The sequence below is a fragment of the Leguminivora glycinivorella genome, chromosome 3 (assembly GCF_023078275.1).
Source record: "Leguminivora glycinivorella isolate SPB_JAAS2020 chromosome 3, LegGlyc_1.1, whole genome shotgun sequence".
Lineage (NCBI taxonomy): Eukaryota > Metazoa > Arthropoda > Insecta > Lepidoptera > Tortricidae > Leguminivora > Leguminivora glycinivorella.
In genome coordinates this window covers 23,241,016-23,268,249 of record NC_062973.1, presented here as the reverse complement: position 1 = coordinate 23,268,249, position 27,234 = coordinate 23,241,016, and the positions used below count along the sequence as shown (strand labels likewise).

The window sequence follows — 27,234 nt, the reverse complement described above, 5'->3', positions numbered from 1 at the left end:
ATGCTATGATTATACAAAGATATTCAGAATCAAACACCAAGTAATAACGATGTATTTATTTCAACAAATAATATTGTACATACATACATATCCTCGTGGAGTAGGTATGCCTACACTCCTTGAGACGCACCAAAACCCATTTAGCATGTAACAAATTATCCTTATGATAATAAGTACAATATTTAACAATTTACGTTAAGCGATTGCTCAATTCAAAACCAACGTGGCTGAATGTAAACTATAAATAATTTCTTCTGTAAAGCCCAAGTCGCTATATAAATTATCCTACTGCAGGGCAATCATGTATAGTGCGATAGGGACGACCTGGCAGGCAATTATGGTCGCGCGATAAATGATAAAATAGCAGGCCGTCCCTATCGCACTATTTGTAAGTGCGATAGGGACGGCCCGATGTTTTATCATCTATCGCGCGACCATGATTGCCCTACTGATGTTTGATTATTTTTTCTACTCCCGTAGTGTTATTCGTCATTTACAGTGTCGTGCATAGATCTTTAAAACCCTACATAAAAGATGCCAGCCTCCGTCCGGCGCCCCGCGCACCCACGCATACGATATAGCTCTTAAAGCATTGTTAGGAAGCCTTTAATGGATATAGCAGGGGCGCGGGGCGCCGGGGGCTGGCGGTGGCGCGGGGGAGTGCTAGTGCAGGAACAGAGAGGAGGCCGACAAGTTAAAATATAGGAAATAGTGCGAATTTCACGAAAGTTATTCTAGAAAACTATGAATAAGTGGACGGTCGTAGAAAAAGTATTATATGGAACTAGTTTAACTGAGTCAAAAAATACTCACCTCAAATTGTTACTCATGCCACTCGTCTTTTTTGACCTCACTTAAACGCCAGTTGTATAAAATACTATATCGCGCGACTACCTCTATAATTGCCTGCCAGTAAACGGCGATAAAAAATGCACATCAGCCTTTGGAAAGAGACAATTAACGTCACATAAGCAAGAAAGAGACAACGCTCTACGAAGACGAAAAACCGATGTGCATTAAGTGCAATTATTATCGCCGGATACTGTAACTTAATAAAAATTCAACCCGCTGTAATTGTTTTAATCAAAATTGCTGAACTCTCATAGGTTGTCTTATCAACTCATTTTTTTAGTAGAAAGATGTATAGATTTAATAACAAAAAAAAATACCACTAAATCTTCTTAAAAAGCTTTACTCATTCTCTTCTTCACGAAGCTTTCTACAAAAAATAACTTCCGACATCTTTAAGATTCACTTTAACTATACCTAATCCCATTAAAAACTATTTTATTTCTTTTGTTGATATTTTTGTTATACTGATATGACGCAATTATATTTCAAGCTTAAAAATAGTTAGGTAAACCAAGCCTTACACTTGATAACATAGTAAACAGTGCCGAGTCTCTATTGGAGAAATAAAATTTGGATATATTTTAACAATTATGGTGCCAAATTTATGGGAGAGGAATTGAAGATAAGTCATAACTTTTAATACAAACAGAAATTAAAATGACAATTTTAAAAATATATTTGTACAAAATTAAAAAAATCACGTAAAATTGCTAATTATATAACGCTTTTCGTGTTAAGAGTAAATGAAAAATATGAGTATAATCTCTGTCAAACAAGTTTGTCAGTAAATAAGAACAAAGAAAACTATATGCATCATTTTCTATAGGGTGCTAGAGAAAAGGATACCTATAGTTTTCTTTGTTCTTATTTACTGACAGAGTTGTTTGACAGAGTATATGAAAAATGGAGAAGGAAGCACTTAAGTGCTGTCGATTAGTAAATTAATATGGATGTGAATATCTGTTATTACAAGCAATATGTTGAATAGGAGGTACCCTATTTAGACAGAAATATTTTGATCGAATGAGACTTTTATTTGCACGTCTCCATTTTGCTTAATACGTACTTTAAAGTCACAGAAAATTCTAATAAAACATTAGTACGACTGAGACGGTAAATGAAGAACTCATAAGGTCAAGTTATCTTCGGTCAACTGAGGGTAAGCTGAGGTCATGAGGTAAAGGTGCGGAGTAGCAGCCCTCGTAAATAGAGATTATACTATGCGTTTTTGACGTTTAACAAACGTTACTCGATATCGTAAAAGTGACGTAAACTATGTAACCGCTTGAGGGCGCTGTTAATTTTCTAATACAATGAATGTCATTTTTGTAACGTTTACTCTATTGAGTAACGTATAATAAACGTCATAAACATATGGTAGGATCCCAGAGTAAGATTAACCAAACTAGTACTAAAGTAAGCACGTTGACTGCTCGCGGTAGAGTAGCGCAGCTCAATTGTAGAATAATAAGTTTGTAATTACGTATTTATATTGTTAATAAAATCGTTATAATATAGAAACACGCTGTTTGCTTTGTAGATTGACTTTCCTCTCCGATTAGTACAGGTGTGTACAAAACTCAATTACTGTCTGGGAGCGGACCGGTATACGAGTAACTACAGGGTACTTAGCCGAATGGCAAAAACGCTCACGAAACGAAACGCTCGTAGATATCTATCTCTATCGCTCTTGCATATTGGCGCGACAGAGCCAGACTACCTTTCGCGGCATTTCGTTTTCGTTCCGCGTCGCAGAAATGCCATTCAGCTACGCACACAGGTATAACTATTAACTACCTATATATTACTGAAATAAACTAAATACTGGCACAGAATATATTAGGTTGGTAAGAAAGTAATGAGCGATCGATTGAATTCCACATAAAATTTTTGAGAGAGTTCTAGAATCTTCTATGGTCGAAAGTATATAAAGGGCGAGTCGCACAGTTTCTCGTCAGTCATTCACTAGCTGTCGCCGAGCTAATATAAGGAAGAAAATGGACGAATTAAAAGTGCATGTAAGGCATTGCTTACTATATGAATTTCAGTCTGGCCATTCAGCCGCCGAAGCAGTGCGTAATATATGTCAGCGTGTTGCTCCTGAAGTTGTGTCTGAGGCCACGGCGAAACGATGGTTCCAGCGGTTTTGTAGTGGCGACTTTTCATTATCAGATCAACCTAAGTCTGGTCGACCGGTGAAGATTGATGTAGCCAAATTAAAAACCTTAATTGAAGGAGATCCGAGGCTAACGAGTCGTACTCTTGCTACCGAGTTAGGCTGCTCTCATGTCACCATAGAAACAGATTTACACGAGTTAGGAAAAAACTACAAATACAGTGTTTGGATACCGCACGAACTTGATAGAGATCAACTAAACCGCCGTGCCGATATCTGCATACAACTTCTGTCTTTTCGCCGCACATTCAACTGGTTGGACCATCTTATCACTGGAGATGAAAAATGGGTCTTATATATAAATCACACACGCAAACGTCAGTTATATAATTGATACTAGTACTCTCCAGACTTGGCAAGACGCAATTTCAGATTGTTTTGATAGGTCATATGCCCATCTACGACAGTACAAGCTGAGTTTTTTTAATCAACTTTTTCGCCATGTATTCTAAGAACGATATTTTAGATAACGAGGCCGTTAAGGATAAATGATAAAATAAATTAAATAAAAATACAATATTGGTTATGATGCTCATTACTTTCTTACCAACCCAATATAATTGATACTAGTAAAGTAAGACGCAATTTCAGATTGTTTTTGATAGGTCATATGGCCGTGAGTTTACAACTTTTTCCATGTAATTAAGTATACGAAGGTATAGAAACGTTACAGATGTAGAACGTTACGTACATGTCATGCTATTTCAGTCCGTCTCAGTACAAGATGTACTGACATTGACTGAACCTGCATGACAAATACGAACGTTTCCGGAAAAATACGAAGGAAACTCTTTTCGCACTACATCTGTAACAGTTGAACAATGACAGTTTTATTGATTAGACGAGCTTGCTACTTATGTCACAAAACTTCGTTACAATATCACATATTGAAAAGCGTTCATAACATTGTAATATAAAATCATGTATTTCAAACAAATGAAATATTTCATAATAAATTAAGTATCATATTTGGTAACAAAAAATAAATAAATAGCACCTTAATAGATGTAAATTGAATTTAAATAAACTCAATACAAACTGTCTTAATTATTTAAGGCGGTATCACAGTAACAGTTCAATTGGACATGAATAACTATATTTTTTTTTTTTTATATCTTATCCCTTAAAATCACCTAACAGGTCAGGGTCATCGAAAAGATCACGTGCATCTTTACTCGACTCCATTTCGGCCAAACTGTTTATAACTTCATCGTTTAGTTTACTTTCTTGTATGATACTCTTCGCACTGTCAATAGCTTTCTTGTGTTCTATGCTATCAATGTCTGGCATCACGTCAAACAGTGAACCGTACTGTGCTGCCAACTCTTCGACGGTTAATAGTCTTTCAGTTGTAGTTGTTGTAGTTCTTTTTAGTTTTCTCTTTTTGCTTTTGGGTTTAACTGTGGTAACTTCTTTTGGTTTTTCAGTCTGATTGTCTTTTTTATCAGTTTCATTTGAATGTTCACATTGGTCTTCAGTGTTGTCAGGTTCATTTGTAGTTTTAGTTTGGTCTTCTTTCTCGTCTGTTTTCCCGGCATCCTTCTTTGTAACATCTTCAGGTTCGGATGGCTTACTTGTCTCATCAGGAGGGAAAGTCGATCTATTTTCATCAAATACTCTTTTAGCGTATTCACGAAAATCTTTAGGATAATTCTTCAGGTCTGTCCAAATGTCACTATCACCGCCTTTAGCTTTCTTGCTAAGTTTACGCATAATTTCTTGTATTTTGTTATCATCTGCGGCGGAACGATCTTCTTCATTCGCATCGAGGATATTTAAGATCTGGTCTAAGACTCGACTGATTTTCTTAGCTTCATCTGTATTCCTATGTCTGTGTTCTATTTCGTGCAGCAATTTGATGTCGTTCCAAATGCTTTCAACAGAAGGCGCTGACGTCTGCAGTTCGATCGCTTTGAACTTTTCTTTCACTTCTGCTGACAGTTCTTCAAGCTGTTTCTTTAGCAATTCACTTATTTCAGTTAATCGTTCAGTTTCATTTATAAGAGCTAGTTTAACAGTTTCTAGTTGAGCGTGTGTATCTTCTTTTTTTAAGACGTCGCATAGAACTTGGTCTACGTTCAATATTGAGGAGTCGACTTGTCTATGTTCCGTCTTTGTGAGAGGGATTTCGATGTGTGGTGTTTCGGGGGCAGGTGGTGGTGGGTTGGTGGCTACCACGACTGGTGGCGGTGGTGGTGGGGGTGGTTGCGCGACCGCTTCTGCAGCGCCTTTGCATTTTGCTTCATAATCGGAAGGATCTCTAAAGACCCCTAATGCCAGCACCTGCTCGACTGCCATTAGAGTGCAATCGATGGTTTCTTTGACATCATATATGACGTCATTGAGCAGTTTCCCGAAGCTGCTCTCCACTGAAGACACCGCGCCGCGCAGTTCGTCGAAGAATGACGCAGATGTCTGAAATAATTCACATAAGTGAATGCGTATTTGCGCAACTCGTAAGTAATTATGCGGCTCATTGCGTAATTAAATCAATAGTTTACACTACGTGAAAAACAACTCGAGGAGTGAGTAGATGTATTAATACTAAGCCAGGAAAAATATACTTATTATTTAAATTGCTAAAGCCCAGGATTTACAAGACCATGAGGTTTATGACTTAGGCACGAGATTACTAAAAGTAACCCGCTTCATAGGTTCAAGGTCACGATTTAATGTAATTATCCGCATTCGCAACATGTGATTGTTAAATATAAAAGGGGAAACTGATAATGTTTTTCTCTTATCCCATTTTACCAATAGCCAAAAAATGCCTTAATAATTAAGAATATAATGAAAATCTGTCACCGGTGACCGAGGTTGCGACTTCCTCGCACACAATGCTCGGAACCGGTATTTTCTTCATACAATAATAGGTACCTACTTTTCGTTCTTTTATTTATTATTTAATTTTTAATGGGACAATCTAAAAGTTGTTCTCTAAACAAATGATTCGGCTTTTCATCATGGCTAAAATTTAAGTATCTAGTTCACCTTCCTTTCCCTTAAAATGAGTGTGAATGAGTGTCTCATGCAATTTTTTTTTAATAAAAAAATGAAAATCTTACCTGCAACACTAATCCCGACAAGATGATAGCAAGCACCTTCATTTTAACGAAAATCCGTTTATGAATACGAGGTGCGCGCGCAGCGCGGAGGCTCTTACAGGCTCTACATAGTGTTACTAGCTGGTTCAGTAGTAATTACGGGTTATTCTCATTGGTTACCACCGTGTTGTTACCTGCCGGAATAGCCAAGGTGACAATAGTTCACGATTCGTGGCAAATGAAACGCCTCTGGTTCTGTCACGCTGTGGGTTATGTAGCGGGTCTTGCTTCAATCAAACCACAAAAATGTTCTCTTTATGAAGTCTATTTGAACAGAAAATGTCACATGTAAACAACACAGCACAAAAGATAATTCAGAACGTGAAAAACAATCAATTCGCGTAAGTGTGGATCGGGCGCCGGCGAGGCGCGGGGCAGCGTGGAGTCGGCGTCGCGGCTGGATGGATACTGGCGTGTCGGCCGGCGCGAGCGCGGGGCCTCTCGCCGCTGCGTCACCTGATCGGATGTCCCCGCCCACCGCGCCCGCGCGGCGGACGAAGGAGATTCAATAGAGTAGCTAGGATAATGTATGAATATTTTAAGTATATATATAGTTTATGATTTAAGTATTGATATTGATTTTAGTAAGTTTATTTATGTTTATATTGCATGTGAATTTTTAATGTACAAGTGAATGTTTTTATATAAGTATTTGTGTTTATTATTTATGTTTAGTGTGATAGATATTATAGTATTTATAGTATTGATGGTATTTAGTAGTTATGTAGTAGGTATGTATATAAGTAAATATTATGATGATTATTTAATGTTATATACATGTATTTAATAAAGATAGGTAAGTACAGTGGTTACACCACATCACTCCCTCCCAGAGACCGTCTCACGGGCGATAATAATCTCTATAGTAATCTGGAAACGTCACTCGTCTGCCGGATCGGGTAAGTGTTTTTGGATTATTGTTTTCAGTATCCGTGATCTTCTGGGGGTGTGTACTCGTCTTATCTTTCTTTCTTTCTTTTTCAGGTTCTTTGACTGGGCTGTTGCTGCTATCTTCGAGCGTATAAGCTGGCTTCAGTCTATCAATGGATATGGTGGTTTCCTTTCCTTTTATTTTTAGTTTCCAGACTTTATCTCCACGTTCTATTACTTCGTGTGGCCCGGTATAGGCTGGCGTTAGTGCACCACGTACAGCGTCATCTCTTACAAAGACGTGAGTAGCTGACTTCAGGTCTTTGAAAATAAAAGTATTTTTATTTCCATGTCTCGAAGTAGGTACAGGGTGCAGCTGCTGAGTAATATTGCGTAAGCGCGCAGTGAAATCGGTGATGTCTGTTGTCGTAGCTTCGCTTGGCTGGAAGAACTCGCCAGGCAGCCTTAAGGTTTCACCATATACAAGCTCTGCGGATGATGTCTTCAAGTCTTCTTTGAACGCGCATCTTATTCCTAGTAAGACTAGTGGTAAAGATTCCGTCCAGTTTTCCTGCGCGTGACAGACAATGGCTGATTTCAAATGCCTATGAAGTCTTTCGATGAGGCCGTTGCAGGCAGGATGATATGCCGTCGTACGTCTGTGTTTGAATCCGGCGATTTTTGCCAAGTATCTGAAGAGTGCCGATTCGAATTGGCTTCCGCGATCGGTGACAATGTCTATGGGGCAACCGAATCGGGATATCCAGACAGACAGGAGGGCTTTGGCGACTGTTTCGGCTGTGATGTCCATCATCGGAATAGCTTCTGGCCAGCGTGTGTAGCGATCTATTGCAGTGAGACAGTAGCGGTAACCTTGAGATGGCGGCAAAGGTCCGACGATATCAATGTGAACATGCGAGAATCGGGCTTTAGGTAGTTGATATGTTCCTAAGGGTGCCTGGACGTGCCTTGTTACTTTAGAAAGTTGGCAAGCTGTGCAGGCTCGTGCCCAGTTACGACAATCTTTGTTCATATTTGGCCAGATAAATCGGTCGGTTACAAGCTTCGCTGATGCCCTAACTCCAGGGTGACTCAGCGAGTGTAAACTATTGAAAACTTGTCGTCGAAATTCAGGAGTCACGTAAGGTCGAAGAGTTGAGGTGCTACAGTCGCAGTATATGTCGGTGACGGAACCAGGTATCTTCATCTTCTGCAGCTTGATGGTATGGGTTGTGTCACCGTCTAAAATGCGTTTCAGCTCTGAGTCCTTTCCTTGGGCTTCTGCAAGTTGTTCAAGGTCGACAGGCTTTTCTAGCTCTTCTATCCGTGACAGTGTATCAGCTACCACGTTGTCCTTTCCTGATATGTGGCGTATATCCGTGGTAAACTGAGATATCAGGTCTAGATGGCGAAATTGTCTCGGTGAGCAGTTTGACTTGTGTGACGCGAAGGCGAAGCACAAAGGCTTGTGGTCGGTGTATACTGTAAAAACTCGTGCCTCTAGCATGTGTCTGAAATATTTGATTGCGTTATATATAGCTAGCAGCTCACGGTCATATGGAGAATATTTTTGTTGAGCGGGGTTCAGCTTCTTCGAATAAAACGCAATCGGCTGCCAATCGTCTCCCTGCTTCTGCTGAAGTACTGCGCCAATCGACGTATCTGACGCGTCTGTGACAAGTGCTAAAATGGCTTTACCGTCTGGGTGTGCTAACATGGCTGCGTCACATAGGCTCTTCTTGCAGTCGTTGAACGCCTTTAAAGTGTCGTCCTGCAACACAACTGGCTGTGATCCTTTGACTGATCCAATCAGTAAGTTGTGCAGTGGAGCTTGTAACTGAGCTGCTCGAGGAATGAAGCGACGATAGAAATTGATCATTCCCAAGAATCTTCTGAGCTCTTTGATGGTCTTGGGAGCTGGGAATGTCTCGATTGCTTCGACTTTCGCTGCCAGAGGTTTCGTGCCTTCCGCAGAGATGTGATAACCAAGGAACTTTACTTCCGGTACGCCAAAGGTGCATTTGGCGGGGTTTATGACCATGCCGTAGTCCCGTAGCTTGCCGAACAGCTGTTTCAAGTGTTCTTTGTGAGCCTCTTCATTCTCCGAGAAGACGAGAAAGTCGTCTAAGTAGGCGAATACAAAGTCCATTTCTCTTGTGACTTCGTCTACGAACCTTTGAAATGTCTGCCCGGCGTTGCGGAGGCCATATGACATAAATGGGAACTCGTACAATCCAAAAGGAGTCGCTATGGCAGTCTTGGCGATGTCGTCAGGGTTTACCGGTATTTGGTTGTACGCTTTTACTAAGTCGATAGTAGAGAAGACGTTACAACCTGATAGCTGGTGGGCAAAGTCGTGAATATGGCGGAGAGGGTAACGGTCTGGGACAGTTCGTGCGTTCAGCTGACGATAATCTCCGCAGGGTCTCCAGCCGTTATCCTTCTTCGGTGCAAGGTGTAATGGCGAAGACCAGGGGCTTGACGATGGGCGCGCTGTTCCGTTCTTGAGCATAGCTTCGAATTCGGCTTTGGCAATTTTCAGCTTATCGGGAGCTAACCTTCTCGGTGTGCAGTGCACCGGTGGTCCTTCAGTCGTCGTGATGTAGTGCAGAGTGTTGTGCTTCACTTCGCGGTGAATACCAGGTGGCCGTGTTATCTCCGGGTAATCTTTCAGGATATCATTATACTTCGACTCACCGTTGAGGGTTTTGACGGAAAACACGTTGTCCTCTGGAGTCACGGCTGTGGCGATAGCTGACAGTAGTGTAGTGCAGTCTATTAAGCGCTTTTGGCGGCAGTCGACAGCTAAATTGTAATGAGATAGGAAGTCGACGCCAATGATGGCTTTGGAGACATCTGCTACGACGAATTCCCAATAGAAGTCTCGGCGGAGCCCGAGATCTAGGCTCAGCTGAAGGTGACCGTAAGTATTGATAACTGACTCGTTGGCAGCGTACAGTTCGTAGTTGGTTTTTGGTCGATATTCGCGTAATGCGGTTTTAGGAAAGACGCAAAGATCACTTCCGGTGTCTACAAGGAATTGCATCTTTGACCGTCGGTCCGTGACGAATAAGCGACCGGGTCTGGGGCTGGGGCAATCGCTGGCCGCTATTATCGATTGCCCTGCTCGTTTCCCGATGAGAAGTCGCAGGGTTTGACGCATCTCGTCGCCTCTTGTTGGAACTTGAAATGATACCAGCATACCGGAAATTTGCGGTAGCTAGATTGCGAACGCTGCTGACTATAACCACGTCGCTGGCTGTCGCTACGCTCACGGTGCTGTGGCTTACCTCCATCTCTGTATCTAGGGCGAGATCGTGACCGCATTTCGTTGGTCAGCTCCTGCATCTGTTTTGTGAGTGCGGCGATTTTACTAACCATGAGGTCGGTGACTGATTCAGGATGGCCGGTTGTGCTTGCTACCTGTGGGGTACTTGGAGCGATGTCCCATACACGGTCTGCTAAATCCGCTAATGAATCGAGGGTGGACGTGGGCTGGGTAGCTACAGCTGATTGAATATTATGCGGCAAGCGGCTGGTCCATATGGACTTCATAAAGTCCTCAGGGACGTCCGGCCCGGCGACGTGTTGCAGGTGCCTTAAAAATTGAGAGGGTTTTCTGTCGCCTAAATCCTCATGGAGCAACATGGTTTTCAATTTCTTCTCCCGTGAAGCTGACAGACGCTTAATAAGCTCACTTTTCAATTTTTCGTACTTATCTGACGCGGGAGGAGATATAATTATGTCTTTTACCTCTGCTGCGTATTGTTGTTCCAGCTGAGATAGAACGTAGTAAAATTTCGTCGTATCCGAAGTTATATTCGATAATATGAATTGGCCCTCGACTTGCTTGAACCATACTTCCGGCTCTTGCGGCCAAAATGGAGGTATCTTTACGCCGACGCGGAACGTCTCGGCGCCGGTTGCAACATGTTCGTTATTTTTCCCAGGTGGGACACTTTTCACACTTTTAGCACGTTCCTCTTCGTTATCAGACATTATGATTGACTTACGGTTTCCGTAGGTTGTTATGGAAATTCACCAGAAGAAAGCTGCGGTATTTGTTCAAACGTCGGGTCACCAGTGTGGGTTATGTAGCGGGTCTTGCTTCAATCAAACCACAAAAATGTTCTCTTTATGAAGTCTATTTGAACAGAAAATGTCACATGTAAACAACACAGCACAAAAGATAATTCAGAACGTGAAAAACAATCAATTCGCGTAAGTGTGGATCGGGCGCCGGCGAGGCGCGGGGCAGCGTGGAGTCGGCGTCGCGGCTGGATGGATACTGGCGTGTCGGCCGGCGCGAGCGCGGGGCCTCTCGCCGCTGCGTCACCTGATCGGATGTCCCCGCCCACCGCGCCCGCGCGGCGGACGAAGGAGATTCAATAGAGTAGCTAGGATAATGTATGAATATTTTAAGTATATATATAGTTTATGATTTAAGTATTGATATTGATTTTAGTAAGTTTATTTATGTTTATATTGCATGTGAATTTTTAATGTACAAGTGAATGTTTTTATATAAGTATTTGTGTTTATTATTTATGTTTAGTGTGATAGATATTATAGTATTTATAGTATTGATGGTATTTAGTAGTTATGTAGTAGGTATGTATATAAGTAAATATTATGATGATTATTTAATGTTATATACATGTATTTAATAAAGATAGGTAAGTACAGTGGTTACACCACAACGCTAATACGGGAGAGGGATAGAGAGCATTGACTACGATACATTACGGAGCGGCTATTACGACTTTTTCCATGGGCATTATAAAACTTTTTGCTGATGGCACTTACGCCTTACGACGCACCTTGTCTCTGTTATAAAATATTTGTGTTGTCGGATGTGGTTGGGCAATGGACTCAATGTCAATATTGCTCAATTTAGTCTTTCAACCACTTAATTGCAAAAAGTGGCAGCATAACTTGAGCACTTATGTGTGCTCTGCATATCCCTTTTGGGAAAACAGGCTTGAGTTTATGTATGCATGTATGTAATGGACGTCATACTTATTTTTTAAAACACTGTGTTTATATTTTATTATTTATAAAACTTTTATTTGTTTTGAACATAATGTTTTGTGACCTTTTCCCATAAATTACCTACAAAATGGGAGAAATTCCTATTAGTTTTACCAGTGGTAACATCTTGATGGTAACTGCTGAGAATAACCCTTATTTTCTCAATCAAGACACGCGTCACGGCCGGCTGTGTCAATATTTGCCGGAGTGTCTATTAACCATTAATTAATAAGTTATTACGCGGTGAAATAACTTACTTAGTATGTTTTGTAGGTCGACTTTTCTTTGGAAGGTTAAGACACAATGGGACGTAAATCTTTCTCTTGTTTCGAGATAAATAAATGTATGTGTCTACAGCACATACGTTTATTAATCACAACTATCACAATAGGCTACTTGACCCTTTTTTAAAGTCTGCCTTATATGATTAACCGAAATAAAATATAATATTACCATATTATATTATGACTTAAAAACAGCAAAAATATCTGACTTTTTAAGTATGAAGGTATAAAGTTCAATATTTCAGTGATTGTTTTGACATGCAGTAAGATTCGAATTCGATGACGTCACTTCATCGCTGACAGCGTTTTCGGTGGCCAAATAAATAATAAATTACACACATTTTTAATCGAAAATACGTAGTCAAAATACACTTTTTATACCCAAAATCTATAAATATTGTTTTTTTTATGTCAAATATTACAAAATACAATAATTTACTGTGCCAAATTCGATATTATGAGTCTAGTAGCCTATACTCTAACACTTTGTGATCGTAGCGTATGTTGAAGTTTAAACGGAGGTAGGCATTTACTGTAAAACTTTGCACGATACACATGTAAGGGTCTCCCCAAATCTGTAGCCAACCGAGAATCGCTCATTCTCGTTAGTATGAAGATGAAGACGCTTACGCGTCGGAAAGAATGCAAGTGCACGTGACGCATGTTAGCCAGCGATTTTTGGTTAGCCGCTTCCAAGTCGATAAGTTTGGGGAGGTCTCCCGAACTAGTAGATGTAACTTAGTAGATGATTCGTAATTTGAGTCAAATTATCGCGACGCGTTGCAAATTTTCTACCTACTTTCCACATCTGTTGTATCGTAAATTACTATTCTTCTACCGCACATGCTGATAAATAGATTAAGAATTGCTTTTGAATACTAAAGGTGATATAACCGTCCATGTTTGTAACAACTGCTAACTAGACAAAACATTGTCTATATTCTAAGACTTATAGATTGTATACTTATATTATTACATAATTAAATTATAATGCATTGTCAAACTGGCGTCCGCCATGTGACGTTAAAAATGCATGGCTCCGCAAAAGAAAACAATGGCTTGGCAAAAAAGAGGAGAAAATAATAGGGGCGCCACCGTCTTCGTAAACAGTTTTGCATGTGGCAACTATTTTGACACTTTTCTATGAGAACAGTTAATTGTTGCCATGTTAAAAAAATAGCCCTCTCTCTTTTTTGCCAAGCTGTATACACGAATCTGAATAACAACAATAACAATATTTTATTTCAAGAAATAAAAATCAAGAAAAATTTGATGGCCCCCACACTAGGCACAGCCTGTATCGTGGGAACCTGAACCTCAGGAGAGAAACTATTAATATTAATAGCTAGAATCCGAATTAAACTAAATTAATTCATGACATGAATAAATAGGGTTACAGATTAAGGCACACCTCGGACACTGGCGATCAAATATATGAAAGAGGCCCATTCCTAGCACGCTGTCTAAGCTCGTGTAGGTGAACGCGTACCATGCTTGTATGCGTGAGATATGACAGGTCGCCTGTTCGCGTTTTTGAGAGGCGGTAACTGTGAGGTAACCGAGAGGGGGTGGGCGGCACTTTCAGTGGGGAGCGGGAGTAGCCATTCTGTGCGATAGTACTCTTTATTATACTGTGATTAAGGAATGAAAACAATATTATAAATGGGAGTTACTTTTTTATTCAAATGTTTGCTTACATGTAAAATAATTTATCACAAACTAGGTATATATAAGTGCCAAACGTAAAATGGCTCGATATTTTAAATTTTACTTAGGTTTAACTACGATGTAAACATTTACAAAATAAATTATTGTCAGTTGGTTTGTACACATGAACTGACAATTCCCATAGCCCTCGCTACATATTCGTACATTCAACCAATTGGAACCCTAGGCCACTCTACAACCATGTCAAAATGACAAGCAGTAAGAGATTTCTTACAATCTGATTTATAACGTCACTGTGACATAGTTCTACAGTGGCCTAGGGTTCCAACTGGTTGACTGTACACTTCAAGCCTATAATTAATTTGTTGAAAATTCTATTGAAAATGGTTTAACTCATGCATTAATAAGAACTATATACAGCATGTAAGCGTAATACGGGCGATAACTTAAACCAGTGCCCTCAAAACTGAAAGTTACAAGCTACAAGCGGAAGTCTCTTTTCAACTTGTCATAAATAACTTGTAGCTTCGAGAAATGGGCCCCAGGTATAGAATAGGCTAGTTTCCTACTAGTCAAAATAGCTTCTTTTTAAGAACTGTCAAAACGATTTGCTAATATGGAATTACTATGAAATACTGAGGAGTGACGTCATGGTCAATTCATTTACTTATATATTTTTCTCTTTGACTTATGAAATAGAAATGATATTTGAACATAACTACTGTTCATATTTTTGCTTCTAATTATGTGGAGCTTTATTTGGTACACTGCATAAAATATTTTATTTTAAGTATAGGAAACTGGCCTATTCATTACAGTTATCATTAATTGAGAGGTGTTTTTGAATCACTTTTAATTTTCACTACATAATTAATTTTAAAAATTATTCTCAGCGGCAATGTACTGTAAACGTGGTTGCGATGACAATCAATGACAACTGTCAACGACCGTTCAACGCCGAATTATTTTGTATGGATAGGTTTTTTTTTTTTTTTTAAAGTACGCCGCCTAAAACAAAATTTGCTGTTAACAATTGCATGAGAAATTATCAATGCACGAGTTAAATCGTATTACTAATAAAGATAGACTGAATTTACATATTCAATGTATCTGAATGCCACAGACCCATAACCGAATTCAGATATGTTATAATCTACATCTGGCCTGATTCACCACAGTGACACTTTGCCGGTCATTGCATGTTTAGCAACGAAATATTGACACTGAGTATTGTTATTTATCGACCCAGAAAAAGGCACATAATTGTTAGTATCAAGCAAAGAGGATCGAGTATTATAGAGAGTTACTGTCGAAGTAAAATGTGTGATCACAGTGCATAGACTGCCATCTCTCGGCACAAGTTTAAAACTTTTGAACCTCAGTTTTGACAATTTGGTCCATATTGTTAGCTTGATATGTGTTAAAATGTCAAATATTAATATTAGCGCCATCTAGCCGAGCGTTCCCCAAAGGTGTAACGCCATCTAGGCCACCGTACCTTTTTCTCTATGGCTTTGAGGTACGTTTTTTCTTAGACTTTATCCGTCTATACGGAGTGACATATGTCTTTGGTATCAAGTGACAATGTTATTATGGTGAAATAGGCCAGTGATGTCGATTTTCAAGATTTTCACTAAGACGCGAATCTCTCATGCGAATAAAGGGTCTTCGCGAGTGGCAATTATTTAAAATAACCGACTTATAGTTGATAAAGATATGTTATACATTGTATTATGTATTCAGAACGTTATGAATAAGTTACAATTATGGTTTACATATTATCAATATCGGTGAGTAAATGCCTTTTTGGTAGGTTATATATAAAGCCTGACTAAAAACATGTGACTACGCGCCATGTTAGGGCATTTCATTAAATAGAACTATTTTCATGAACTGTCACCGCATACATCAGAATAACAGCGCCCTCCTGACAATAGTCATATACACCGTGTTTTATGTTTTCCGTTAAATTCGACACGTCGTTAAGTTAATTTTTAGGAACCACCCTGTATATCACTTTTAGTTTAATTTGCAAAAAAAAAATATTTCATCATTTTCACACATAATAAATTAATTTATATACTCTCCCGGCCGATTTCGACCACGGAGACTGTTTCAATCTCCATTTCGTTGGTGCGCTCGCATGTGACTCGCATAGCAAAGTTTGTTTACAAATACCCGTGCACATGACGGGCAGCAAAGCACACCATTGGCATAATTATAAGTAATAGCCGCTGGTGGATGGGCTTTTAGCTCATCCCGTCTGATGTCCAGATCCTTAAGTCGACGGGATTCAAAGTGGGTAATTTGTTTAGCGACGAAAGATCTCCATACCGGGCGGTCGGCCGCCTGCTTCTCCCACAAAAATGGGTCTACGTGGCAATTCTTCATATGGCGCTTAAGCACATCCTTATACCTGAGAAGCTGTCCGCCATGCTTTCGCTCCGAGTAAAAGGCCTAACCAGACATTAACCTGGCTTAACCTGGCCAGATTCAAGGCTCACACTAAAGTCTCGCACGCTGTGATCACCGAAATTAATTTATTAGTGTGAGAGACCATTAAGAATAACATTCAAGTTAGTGTCAAGTAATTGACGGTACATGTCAAAACAAATAACATTAGGAATTGGTAAAGGCTGTGACACACGTGTTCAGCAATTATCTTTATTTTTTAATAACTCGATAACCGCAAGAGTTAAGACGCTAGTTTCTTAGAGAAATTAATTGTATTTGATGTAAATAATCTTCCCTTAAAGTTAACGGAATTCAATAAAAACAGGGTGTATTTCTGGTCAGGCTTTAAGTTATTGTGACATGAACATGATATACAGACGAGATTAAAAACTTACTAAACTGTAGTTTTCAATACGGTTTTCAATGAAAAAAAAAAGCCCAATTTGAATGAAATGCAGAGATTCCTTGTCCGTACTTTACGCCTAAACCTTACACAACGTACAGATTGGCACTTTTTGAGCAAACATCACTCATCCTTACAGCTAACATGCGTATATAACTTAAATCACAGACCTACCACACTACGCACCTTGTACAGTAAAAAATACCACTGGCCCATTTCCCGAAATGATTTTGACGGCGTGCGAACTCGCATGCGATTTTAGTTACATTGCGGGCTGTTGATGTTACATACAATTTTGCACAGCCATCAAATACCGCAATGTTATAAAACTCGTATGCGAGATCTCAATGGGCTCTAATAATATCAGTCCGCGAACCGTCGTATGGGTTGCCATGACAATACACTAATATTATTAGACGAGAAATGGGCCCCAGACACTGCATTAATACATCTTTTACTTTATGCTACAGAAGTATACAGTTGAATACAAATGACATTATCAACGTCATTTGTATTCAACTGTAACCACGGCTCAGAATAAATAGGCACCTACAGAAAAGACTATTTCCATATGTTTATATTATTGCGACCTAGTGCAATGAAATACGGATAGACGTAGGTTCTTGGGTACTATGCAATTGAGATTTGTTTGTATTGATAACATCTTGTCAAAGCGTTCTTATGGCAAGCGACAAAATGCGATATTTTTCTTGGAAGCGACATAAATTATTCATAGCTTGTACATAAGTGTGGTAAGGTAAAGTGAGGACCATAAGCGCTAAGGATTTCGTACGATGACTCTTCATTTCTTGTCTATCGAATACGCGATACTGCTCCGCAAGCGAGACAGCTCTATAATTATGTGCGTGAGATAGAGATAGGATTGGTCAATGTCAGGAATTCTTAGCGCTTATCATCCATATATCAACTCTACTCTAATTTTTTACTCTTCCTTAAATTCATCGTATTTTTTCGTTATCTTATTAAAAACAGTCCATAACAGAGTAGTCTGAATTATTTAACATTAATATTCACAATAGAGATACACGTATAGGGCTTACAAGATATGTTACAAATTACATTTACATGATATTGATTCATAAGATTAACTTTAGGATAAAAATAAATCTTGATTTGATAAAATTTTAAAAACGAAATATGAAGTATTATAAAATATTAAACTGTAAAATGATTAAAACAAATAGTATAAACACATGTGGAATGTAACGAGTGCATCCACGGTGAGAATATTAGAGCTTACTTATAATACTATAGGATATCACTAGGTATTGCTTATTCAGACCGTCAAACAGTTCCTGAAGCTGCAATATATATCGTTACACGATTACTTATAGTTTACGGATGACAGATTATGTTTATTTATATTTTCTATCTTAACACAAAAAGTATTGACTTCGCATATAGGTACATATTTGTCCGTGGCTTTTCGGTAAAGGGAAACATCGTGAGGGAACTGTTCTAATACTAATGGGGTCTAGTTTACCCTCTAGGTTGGAAGGTTAGATGGCAGTCGCTTTCGTAAAACTAGTGTCTACGTTAAATCCTTTACTTCAGTTGCCAAAGCGGACCCTAGGATAATGAAAAGAAGACATATTGCTGTAAAAGTGTTACAGACATATTTGCACAAAAAAAATAGCATTTTAATTTGTAAAGAAGAAATATACGAGTACCACACTAAACCTCGATGTCGGTATAGTTTGTAGCTACCTACTATGTTAAGATAGAAAATGACATGTACTAAAAAAATCGTGTGTCTCTCTCAAACTAGAAGAAATCGTGATATAAATATGAGTTTTATACAATTACAATAGTTCATTTATACGTTAATTGCTTTTGGTATAATGAAATAAGTGTCGGGAAAATGGCGTAAATTTCTACGTTTTATTGTACTGTTGCTATAAGATATATTATACAATTACGATATGTAGTCACTACTTCAAAAACTTATCTTCTGTCAATGAAAAGACGTATTGTAACTATGTAAGGGGTGCATAAAGAGTTACTGCGGTTTAACTTTGGGTTTATTTTTATTGGGCATATAGCTTTTTAACCGACTTCAAAAAAGGAGGAGGTTCTCAATTCGACTGAATGTTTTTTTTTTTTTTTTTGTATGTATGTTACTCGATATCTCCGAGAATCGTGGACCGATTTTCAAAATTTTTTTTTGATCGCACGGGTATAACCCCGAGATGGTCCCATTGGCACCAAGTCAGGGTCTGATGATGGGATCTTGGAGAAATCGAGGGAACTCTTCAAATGTTATAGGCACATGTAATGTTTTAGTGTATTTTTCAAAGGTACACCAGTATTTACGCCTGACGGTAGTAATTTTATGTGGCTGAGCTGATGATGGAAGGTCAACTCCTCAATGGTTAGGAGTTAAAGGATAATTCTTTCACTACTGTACATATATTCGGACTGATACATATAATATCACTAAGAACCACTAAAAATCAACAAATAAATTAACTTTTTAACAAAAAATAAAACCGCCTTCAAAACTAAGCGCGTTACAAAACACGGAGAAACTAAAAAGCAAAAAATAATAAACCTTTGAATTCAGATTTCTTATCGTATTGCAATAATCTAAACATCCAAATTATAAACAAATCAATTATTTTTGGAGTCGGTACCAGCCTGTGTATGGTTGGGTGGGGCAAACAGGCAATAGCAAGGCGACGAACAGGTCTGGTACCGACTACAAAAATAATTGATTTGTTTATAATTTGGATGTTTAGATTATTGCAATACGATAAGAAATCTGAATTCAAAGGTTTATTATTTTTTGCTTTTTAGTTTCTCCGTGTTTTGTAACGCGCTTAGTTTTGAAGGCGGTTTTATTTTTTGTTAAAAAGTTAATTTTTGAACTATTGGCATTGTATGAAACTATATACAAACATTGTTAAATACACTACGTACGTATTATATATTTTACGTTTCTTTAACAAGGTGGTGGTTGTAAAAATTTGACGTCATTTTTACAACCACCAAAAATAAAGATTTAGCTACCTATGTAAAATTTTGAAGTGTTTCGTACCCTTCCCACAATTTTTTTTATAATACAAATGCTTTTGCACAACCTATAAATCCTATAATATAGGTTGTTTTTATACATTTGCATAAATAGAACGACCATATGATTAGGCGGTACCAATAGATAAATAGCGAAAAGTTTTCTTAAGCTACAATGAAAATGGTAGTGTAAATATCAATGATACATCTTTAGGTATTAAATTAAAGCGATGGGCAGTATTTATCTACTTAAAATTAATGATTTTAGAAATAAACATTCCCTAATAAATATAAAATGATTCACGTTTTTAAAACACAGCAAAACATTCGATCTTCACTTGAAATGCCGATAAATGACAATTTTTCATAAAATGTGAAATATTTCATTTTAAGAATTTTAAATACATCATCTGATTTCGTTTCAATAGAGAGTTTACGTAAATATAACGTCCTCCACAACCCTTATAGTAAGACTTATGATATATTTCTTTAACGCAGTAGACGTAATAAATGTATGAATTCATTCAAAAACAGGAGATCACTTGCGTTTTTTACAGTCCCTTCCTAGTTCGTGATACGGGAGGTATAGAAAGCGGCTTTTGCATAACGACTTACGTATTAAAATATAATTTTTTGAATAAATGGTGTAGGAAGAAGGTGTCTATTTCTAATTTTATTTGATTATGTCAAAGATGTTAACAATTTATTTCAAATGCATTTGTATCGTACATTGATATGGAATAATGTTATCAGACCAACGCTTAAAATTCAGAGTTTGAAAAGCAAACATTTCTTTTAAAACTCAAAAAAGTGTCGTTTATGTATGTGATTCTAATTAGATCTTTTTCTCACCATCAATTCAAATACAGGTTAATTCACAAGAGCTGGTACGAATGAGTGTATGTAAAATGTACGTGTGTGATAGTGATAGATTAACCAATAAAAAGTGGCTCTTAATAGTTACTACTGTACAGCGATCCGACACCTGTCATTATACAGTCACCGGCGACAACATCGCACAAAAAGAAGGCTGCATTAAAATTTGACAAGTTCTTACGTATCTAGAAATAAGATTTTGTCAAATAACTTTGATAATTTTTCTTTTTGTGCGATGTTACTGCCGGTGACCGCACATCAAAGTCTAGTTTATACCATTCGTGCCAGGTTTCGTGAAATGACCTACGTATCTATATCGTTATACGACCCTCCCGTTAAACAAATTCACCGGCGACCGGTCCAAACGGTACCCACTCGTTGCGTCACGGCGCCTCCACATCTTCAACTGTCTCACGCGGCGGCGGCACGGGCGGCGTCGCGGCCCCAGTACACGGCAGTGGGCTGCACGCGGGGGCTACAGAGGCTACAGCCCCGTTGCTCAACGGGGCTGCCGGGGCTACAGTACTCACGGGCGCGCGGGCGACGGGGGACACGTGGGCGACGTTGAGCTTGGGCAGCGGCGGGATGGGCGGCACGACGGCGCCGGGAGTCGAACTGGATGTGGCGGAAGGGGCGGGGGAGGGGGTGAGGCCGTTGGCCATGCGCTGGTAGTGCGGCTTCCATTTGTTGGCCGGCGGGGTGTAGTTTAGATGGTCGTATTCCATTTCTGAAAATAAACATTGTTTGATTTTAAAGATGAATTCTCTATTTTAAAATAAAATTTGTAATAAAAGTCCTTAAAAGTTATCTTAATCTCCGACGTACACGGCGGGGTGTTATAAGTTTGACGTGACTGTCTGTCTCTCTGTTTGTCTGTCTGTCTGTGTATGAGTCTGTCGATGACATCGTAGCTCTCGAACAGATGAACCGATTTACCTCTTCGGCTTACCTCTAGTTTTTACTAAAGCTGAATTCACACCTGCAACTTATTACTGCAAATTTTGAGGCGCAACTATGGGTAAGAGTAAGTGGCTAATATCTGCATCTCTTTCTTGTACCTATATACCTTAGTTTCAAAACTTGCAGGTGTAAATCCAGCTTAACTCTTAACCTCCTAATACGCCGGAAGCATAATAAAGCCTGTCTTACCGTAGCCCTCCTTATGTTTGATCTCATCGTAGACATGATCGAGCTTGTTATCATCGATGCAGTGATACAGATTCGGGTTGGTCAGGTCCGCATCCTTATTCTTGAGACACGACAGCGGGTCATAGGCTGTGGAAAATAAATAAATAAGTTATTAGCAAGAATAGTCTACTTGACCCTTTTTTAAAGTCTGTCTTATTGTTACTGTCCAATTAACCGAAATAAAATATTACCATATTTTATTACGACTTAAAAATAGCAAAATATATTTTTAAAGAATACTTTTACGTAATCATGCGAAAACTGTGCATCGAGTCATTCTACTAGAAAACAACACTTTCTGATTTTTTAAGTATGAACGCATAAAGTTCAATATGTCAGTGATTGTTTTGACATTCAGTAAGGTTCGAATTCGATGACGTCACTACATCTCTGACCGCTGACAGCGTTTTCCGTGGCCAAAATAAATAAATAAAAAATTACACACATTTTAAATCGAAAATACGTAGTCATCATACACTTTTAGTACCCAAAATCTATAAATATTGTTTTTTATGTCAAATACTACAGAAGACAATCATTTATTGTGCCAAATTCGAAATGAGTCTAGTAGCCTATACCGATGAGATAGCCAGACTTACAGGAATTGTGGGAGAATATAGACAACAGGATCAAAGGTAAGACCTTTGCCCAGCAGTGGGACACTAATTATTATTACGTGAAAAATGGATCACAGAAAACAGTGCGGCCGGATGTCCATTTTCATACTGATTACTTAGTCTGCTTAAATTTAAGGGCAAAAATTGTAAAGTTATAATTATTTGTTAACGTCGGCTGCTACTCCGTTGATTGACAGAGGAGAAAGATAATGATAATATACGTCAAATTGGGAAAGTTATCAGGGATATAATAATACTTGTAGGTATATCATTGTATTTTTGATATAAAATATTTTTTTAAGACGTATGAGATTATTTTCTTTTTAAGTTACTCATTTAATTTTATTTCACATACCAGTTTCTGACAAAATATGTTATTTATCTAACAAAGACTAAAACTGAACCATATTTATAGTGGAATAAATTACTAGGAGGCCCGTGGCAGGTGCCACTAAAACAAAGAATCCTTACAAATACGAGTATAAAGTACACATGACATCTTCTTTTAGCCCATGCTTAATTTTTATATATAAAAGTAATAAAATTATTCTTTTCAATATGTAGACTGTGTGCGTATGTAAATCAACCGTCTGCCCGCATAATATATCAAGACTACAAGTTGTAATTTCTGTGACTAATTATAATTTAAATAACTACTTATTGAACATAAAATAAAAACATATTTTGCATACTGACAGTAACATTTTTATTTGAACGGATGAACCTCAACTCTTTGTAATAAAGTTCACAACTAGTGCACCTTCATAACGCATTGCTGGTACTTTTACGGTAACTGACGTCATGAAATTCATAAGGCACAATGGCTTTACACGTGAGTCTAAATATAGAGGGTAACAATGTACGATCCGCGTCAGAATATTCGACACATATCGTATAGTTTACTTGTGATAACCATGACAGTGAAAGAAATTATTATTGATTTAGGAACACCTTTCTTTGTACGTTTTAAATTAAGATCTTGCACAGGAATTAATAAAAGGAATATATATTACAGTTGTAGTGCAACGTTTAGTATCGTATCAGCATTTTTTACGGAAATGTTGGAAGATATTATGGTATTTCATTAAATCTCAGTAAAAAAAATGATACCTGCAATACCGATCATTATACGACACCCTTGCATGACGTACGTGTAGGGTAGCAAATGAAAAAAAAAACAAATGGTTTTTTTTCTTCTTCAGAATTATGAAAAAAACAATGATGCTTTGTTTTTTTTTCTATGTTTAAACATAGAAAAAAAAACATAGATATAGCGTTGTTGTCGTACTCGTATTATTAATAATACGAGTACGACAACAACGCTTATTCGTGATTTGTAACGTTTCAATAACAATAACGTACATTTTATTGTCCCAGAGCTGTAAGAACCTCTTTTTGACACATGACAGCGTCCACAAAATGTAAACTCGCGCAACCTAATGAAATTTTAAATAAAATCCTGTAATAATATTTTAAAAAATCAAGTACTTAAAAACAATATTTCGCTTACTTTAAACATAATCTAACACATGTTACATTTTTGTGGATCTTTGTTAGTGAGTATTTTACGATATTAATTTATCATGCAGGATTTACTTATTATGTCATTTATCATTCTTTTTATTTTTAAACTAGTGCTGTGGCAGAGTCTGACATTTCGATTCAAATGACATTTCAGTAAGTTGACAGAAATCGTATATTTGTTTAAGCGCCTCTTTGTACATATGGCCTAATCGATTCAACCAATTCTAAATTAATCGTTAGATTTGGCAAACGATACGTCTTAGCCACATCGCAGCAAACTACAAAACAAATGTGTCAAAAATGTGAACATACAGATCCGGGACAATAATTCGATAAACATTCAGTACCTATACATTATTCGGGAAACCCCGATGCGGCTTGGAGCGTGGAGAGGCGGTGCGGTGGTGTTGCCAACAGTAAATAGCGATAACTACTAACTACAGATTTTGTAAATGTTAGTTTTATAAAACCAGGAATTAAAGTTATTAAATTAAATTCATTTAATAGATAACATAAAGTCTAAAAACCGTATAAAAGCTAGTTAATAAAGTGTTTTGCAAATTTTGAGATTCTGTAAGTACCTTAGGAAAAAAAACATACTCCAGAAAAAAACTGGATTTTTTTCAGATTTTTTTCATGTTTTTTTTCAAACCAGAAAAAAACGGATTTTGGCAATGTGTCAATGTCAATACGTGTGAACGTCGCGTGAAAGTCCGCCCGTTTGCTAGGTGCATACTTGCGTAGACAAACGCTTATGTTCCGTAACGAACGAAACGCAATTATTGCATGTCGTTATCGTAGCGCAAGCGATTGTCACATTGCCAGGGCTCCGTGGCTTTTAGTACGAACATTTTATCAAGACTTACTGTCACTAGATCGAGTAGGGCGGTTCCGCATTTTCCCATAGTAGTGTTGTTGAGCTTGCTTAGGTTATTGTGGATATGGTTAGCGTTGTTCAAGAGCGTTGTTTCATCGCTGCGAGTGGAACCTTGGTAAGAGTAGATAGATATATGATAGAGTATAAAACTTACTGTCACTGGATCCAGTGGGTCGGTTCCGCATTTTCTCCATAGTAGTGTTGCTGAGCTTGCTAAGATTATTGTGAATGTGGTTAGCGTTATTCAGGAGCGTTGTTTCATCGCTGCGGGTTGAGCCTTGGTAGGAATACACGGGGTTGTCGAAGTGTTGCTCTGCGAAACAAAGTTACGTGATTGGCTGAGGTGATTCAGAAGATTTTACTAAAGTAATCACACAATATTTACTAATATTTTACTAAGATACTAATTGTGAGAGTAATATTACAGCACGAGTATTTTAAATAAATCAACGAAGTTGAACTAAACCGTTTGTTAGCGATATACAAAAATTTTAAGGAGTATGATCATTTTTATTCTTTATTTATTGAATAAAACATCTTACATAAAAACTTAAAGATAAATGCAATATCCCCCAAAACTGTTTGCACAGTTTGACAAAGAGAATGTATTTATTCAAAATCAATATTTTACGTTAGATGACAGCTAATGCAGCCGATGCTATTGACATTTTCGTGACGTCAAACTGTTCAGGCATACAAGTATTTATACCAATTACGTGGTTTGGAAGCGGAAGTCAGAAAGATTAATTGATTATATAATATATTATTTACCTGGCTGCGTGGCCGGGTCGGCGGTGTAGTGCACATGGGCTATCTCCCGCTTGAGGTTCTTGACTCGCTTGCGGTAGTAGAACAGCATTAGCGCAGCGGCGGCTACGCATAAAAGTAGTAGGATGACCATCGTCGCTGTTAGGCCTGCGTTGCTGCTTCCTATTAAAACAACAAAACGAATACAAATAAGTAAATACATCTGAGCAAAGTGGCTTTTCACAAATAATATTGTGCCCATTTGGTTTTCATTGTGCTTGAGATTCTGCCTAATGAAATCAGCTTTTATTCTGTTTTATTTGTTGCTGTACTGCCGTTGTGTGTTGTGTGTACGTGGTCGGTTGTCACCAACAAGGAGCAATCTGAAAATCAGCCCCCTGCCGGAGCACAATGATGAGCTTGATCCTTTTTGCTGACACACAGTCGGTTTATTTTTTTTATTGTTAAAATATATTTTATTTGCACCCACATATAAACAGTAAGAACAATTTTCTTTCTTTATTTATTTTATGGGGAAATATTACATCTATCAGTTTCATGTAGTAATGATTTGTTTATTGTATATAAATGTCAGTAAAATGTATGTCACTAACTGCGCATTCAGTGTTTTCTACTGAATTGTTTGGACGCGCTCGGTTTATGACGAAACGCTAAAAGTCATAAAGGGAACGTGTCAAGTGGTTTTTTTTGAAATCAATTTCGACACGCGCAGCTCGTCGCCGGGTGGCAGTCCCAGTTGCCTTCAGACACGTGCAGTAGTGAGTAGCGTATACAAATTGTACAGAATACCCACCCTCGGCGTGGTCGACCACGATGGCGCCCGAGGCGTGAGTGTCGCAGGAGTCTCCGATGAAGCCGCGGCGGCACACGCAGCCCTTCACCGGGTGGCAGTCCCAGTTGCCTTCAGACACGTGCAGTAGTGAGTAGCGTATACAAATTGTACAGAATACCCATCCTCGGCGTGGTCGACCACGATGGCGCCCGAGGCGTGAGTGTCGCAGGAGTCCCCGATGAAGCCGCGGCGGCACACGCAGCCCTTCACCGGGTGGCAGTCCCAGTTGCCTTCAGACACGTGCAGTAGTGAGTAGCGTATACAAATTGTACAGAATACCCACCCTCGGCGTGGTCGACCACGATGGCGCCCGAGGCGTGAGTGTCGCAGGAGTCTCCGATGAAGCCGCGGCGGCACACGCAGCCCTTCACCGGGTGGCAGTCCCAGTTGCCTTCGGGACACATGCAGGGCTCCATGCAGTGGTCGCCGAAGTAGCCTTCTGGGCAAACTGTGGAGGATAGAATAGATTTATGAGTTGACGTAATTTGAAATTTAGTGGAAAAATAATTCAGTTATCAAATAATGAATTAAATATCTAAACATGAAACCTTCGGCCACAAGATTAGTCTAATCGCGTTTTCACATTATCCGATCCGATATTGTCGGAAGGATTTCAAAGGCAAAAATTAAAGATGGCGGCTTAAATGCATGGGATATCGGGCCTACATCCGATATCT

At 38.5% G+C, this 27,234-nt stretch overlaps 2 protein-coding genes across 6 annotated transcripts in view; both read right to left on the bottom strand.

Annotated features, from left to right (window-relative positions):
• Positions 1-3,772: 3,772 nt before the first annotated feature.
• Positions 3,773-6,215, bottom strand: LOC125224610 (FK506-binding protein 5-like). Its single transcript, XM_048128030.1, has 2 exons — positions 6,094-6,215; positions 3,773-5,443 (listed from the first exon to the last, which is right to left on the bottom strand). The coding sequence occupies exons 1-2, from the start codon at positions 6,133-6,135 to the stop codon at positions 4,145-4,147; spliced, it is 1,341 nt and encodes a 446-aa protein (XP_047983987.1). The 5' UTR covers positions 6,136-6,215; the 3' UTR covers positions 3,773-4,144.
• A 13,513-nt stretch (positions 6,216-19,728) lies between these two features.
• The window catches only part of LOC125242613 (protein draper-like), a 68,880-nt gene continuing 61,374 nt past the window's right edge, over positions 19,729-27,234 (bottom strand). For 3 of the 5 annotated variants that reach the window (XM_048151412.1, XM_048151416.1, XM_048151415.1), the window contains 5 exons: positions 26,841-27,005; positions 25,729-25,887; positions 25,112-25,270; positions 21,901-22,026; positions 19,729-21,478 (listed from right to left, as the gene is read on the bottom strand). In XM_048151412.1, coding sequence (XP_048007369.1) covers positions 21,135-21,478; positions 21,901-22,026; positions 25,112-25,270; positions 25,729-25,887; positions 26,841-27,005 — 953 coding nt within the window. In that variant the 3' untranslated portion in view covers positions 19,729-21,134. Of the gene's footprint in view, positions 21,479-21,900; positions 22,027-25,111; positions 25,271-25,728; positions 25,888-26,518; positions 26,627-26,679; positions 26,788-26,840; positions 27,006-27,234 lie in introns of all 5 variants that reach the window. The other 2 variants (XM_048151414.1, XM_048151413.1) reach the window with 2 other exon arrangements.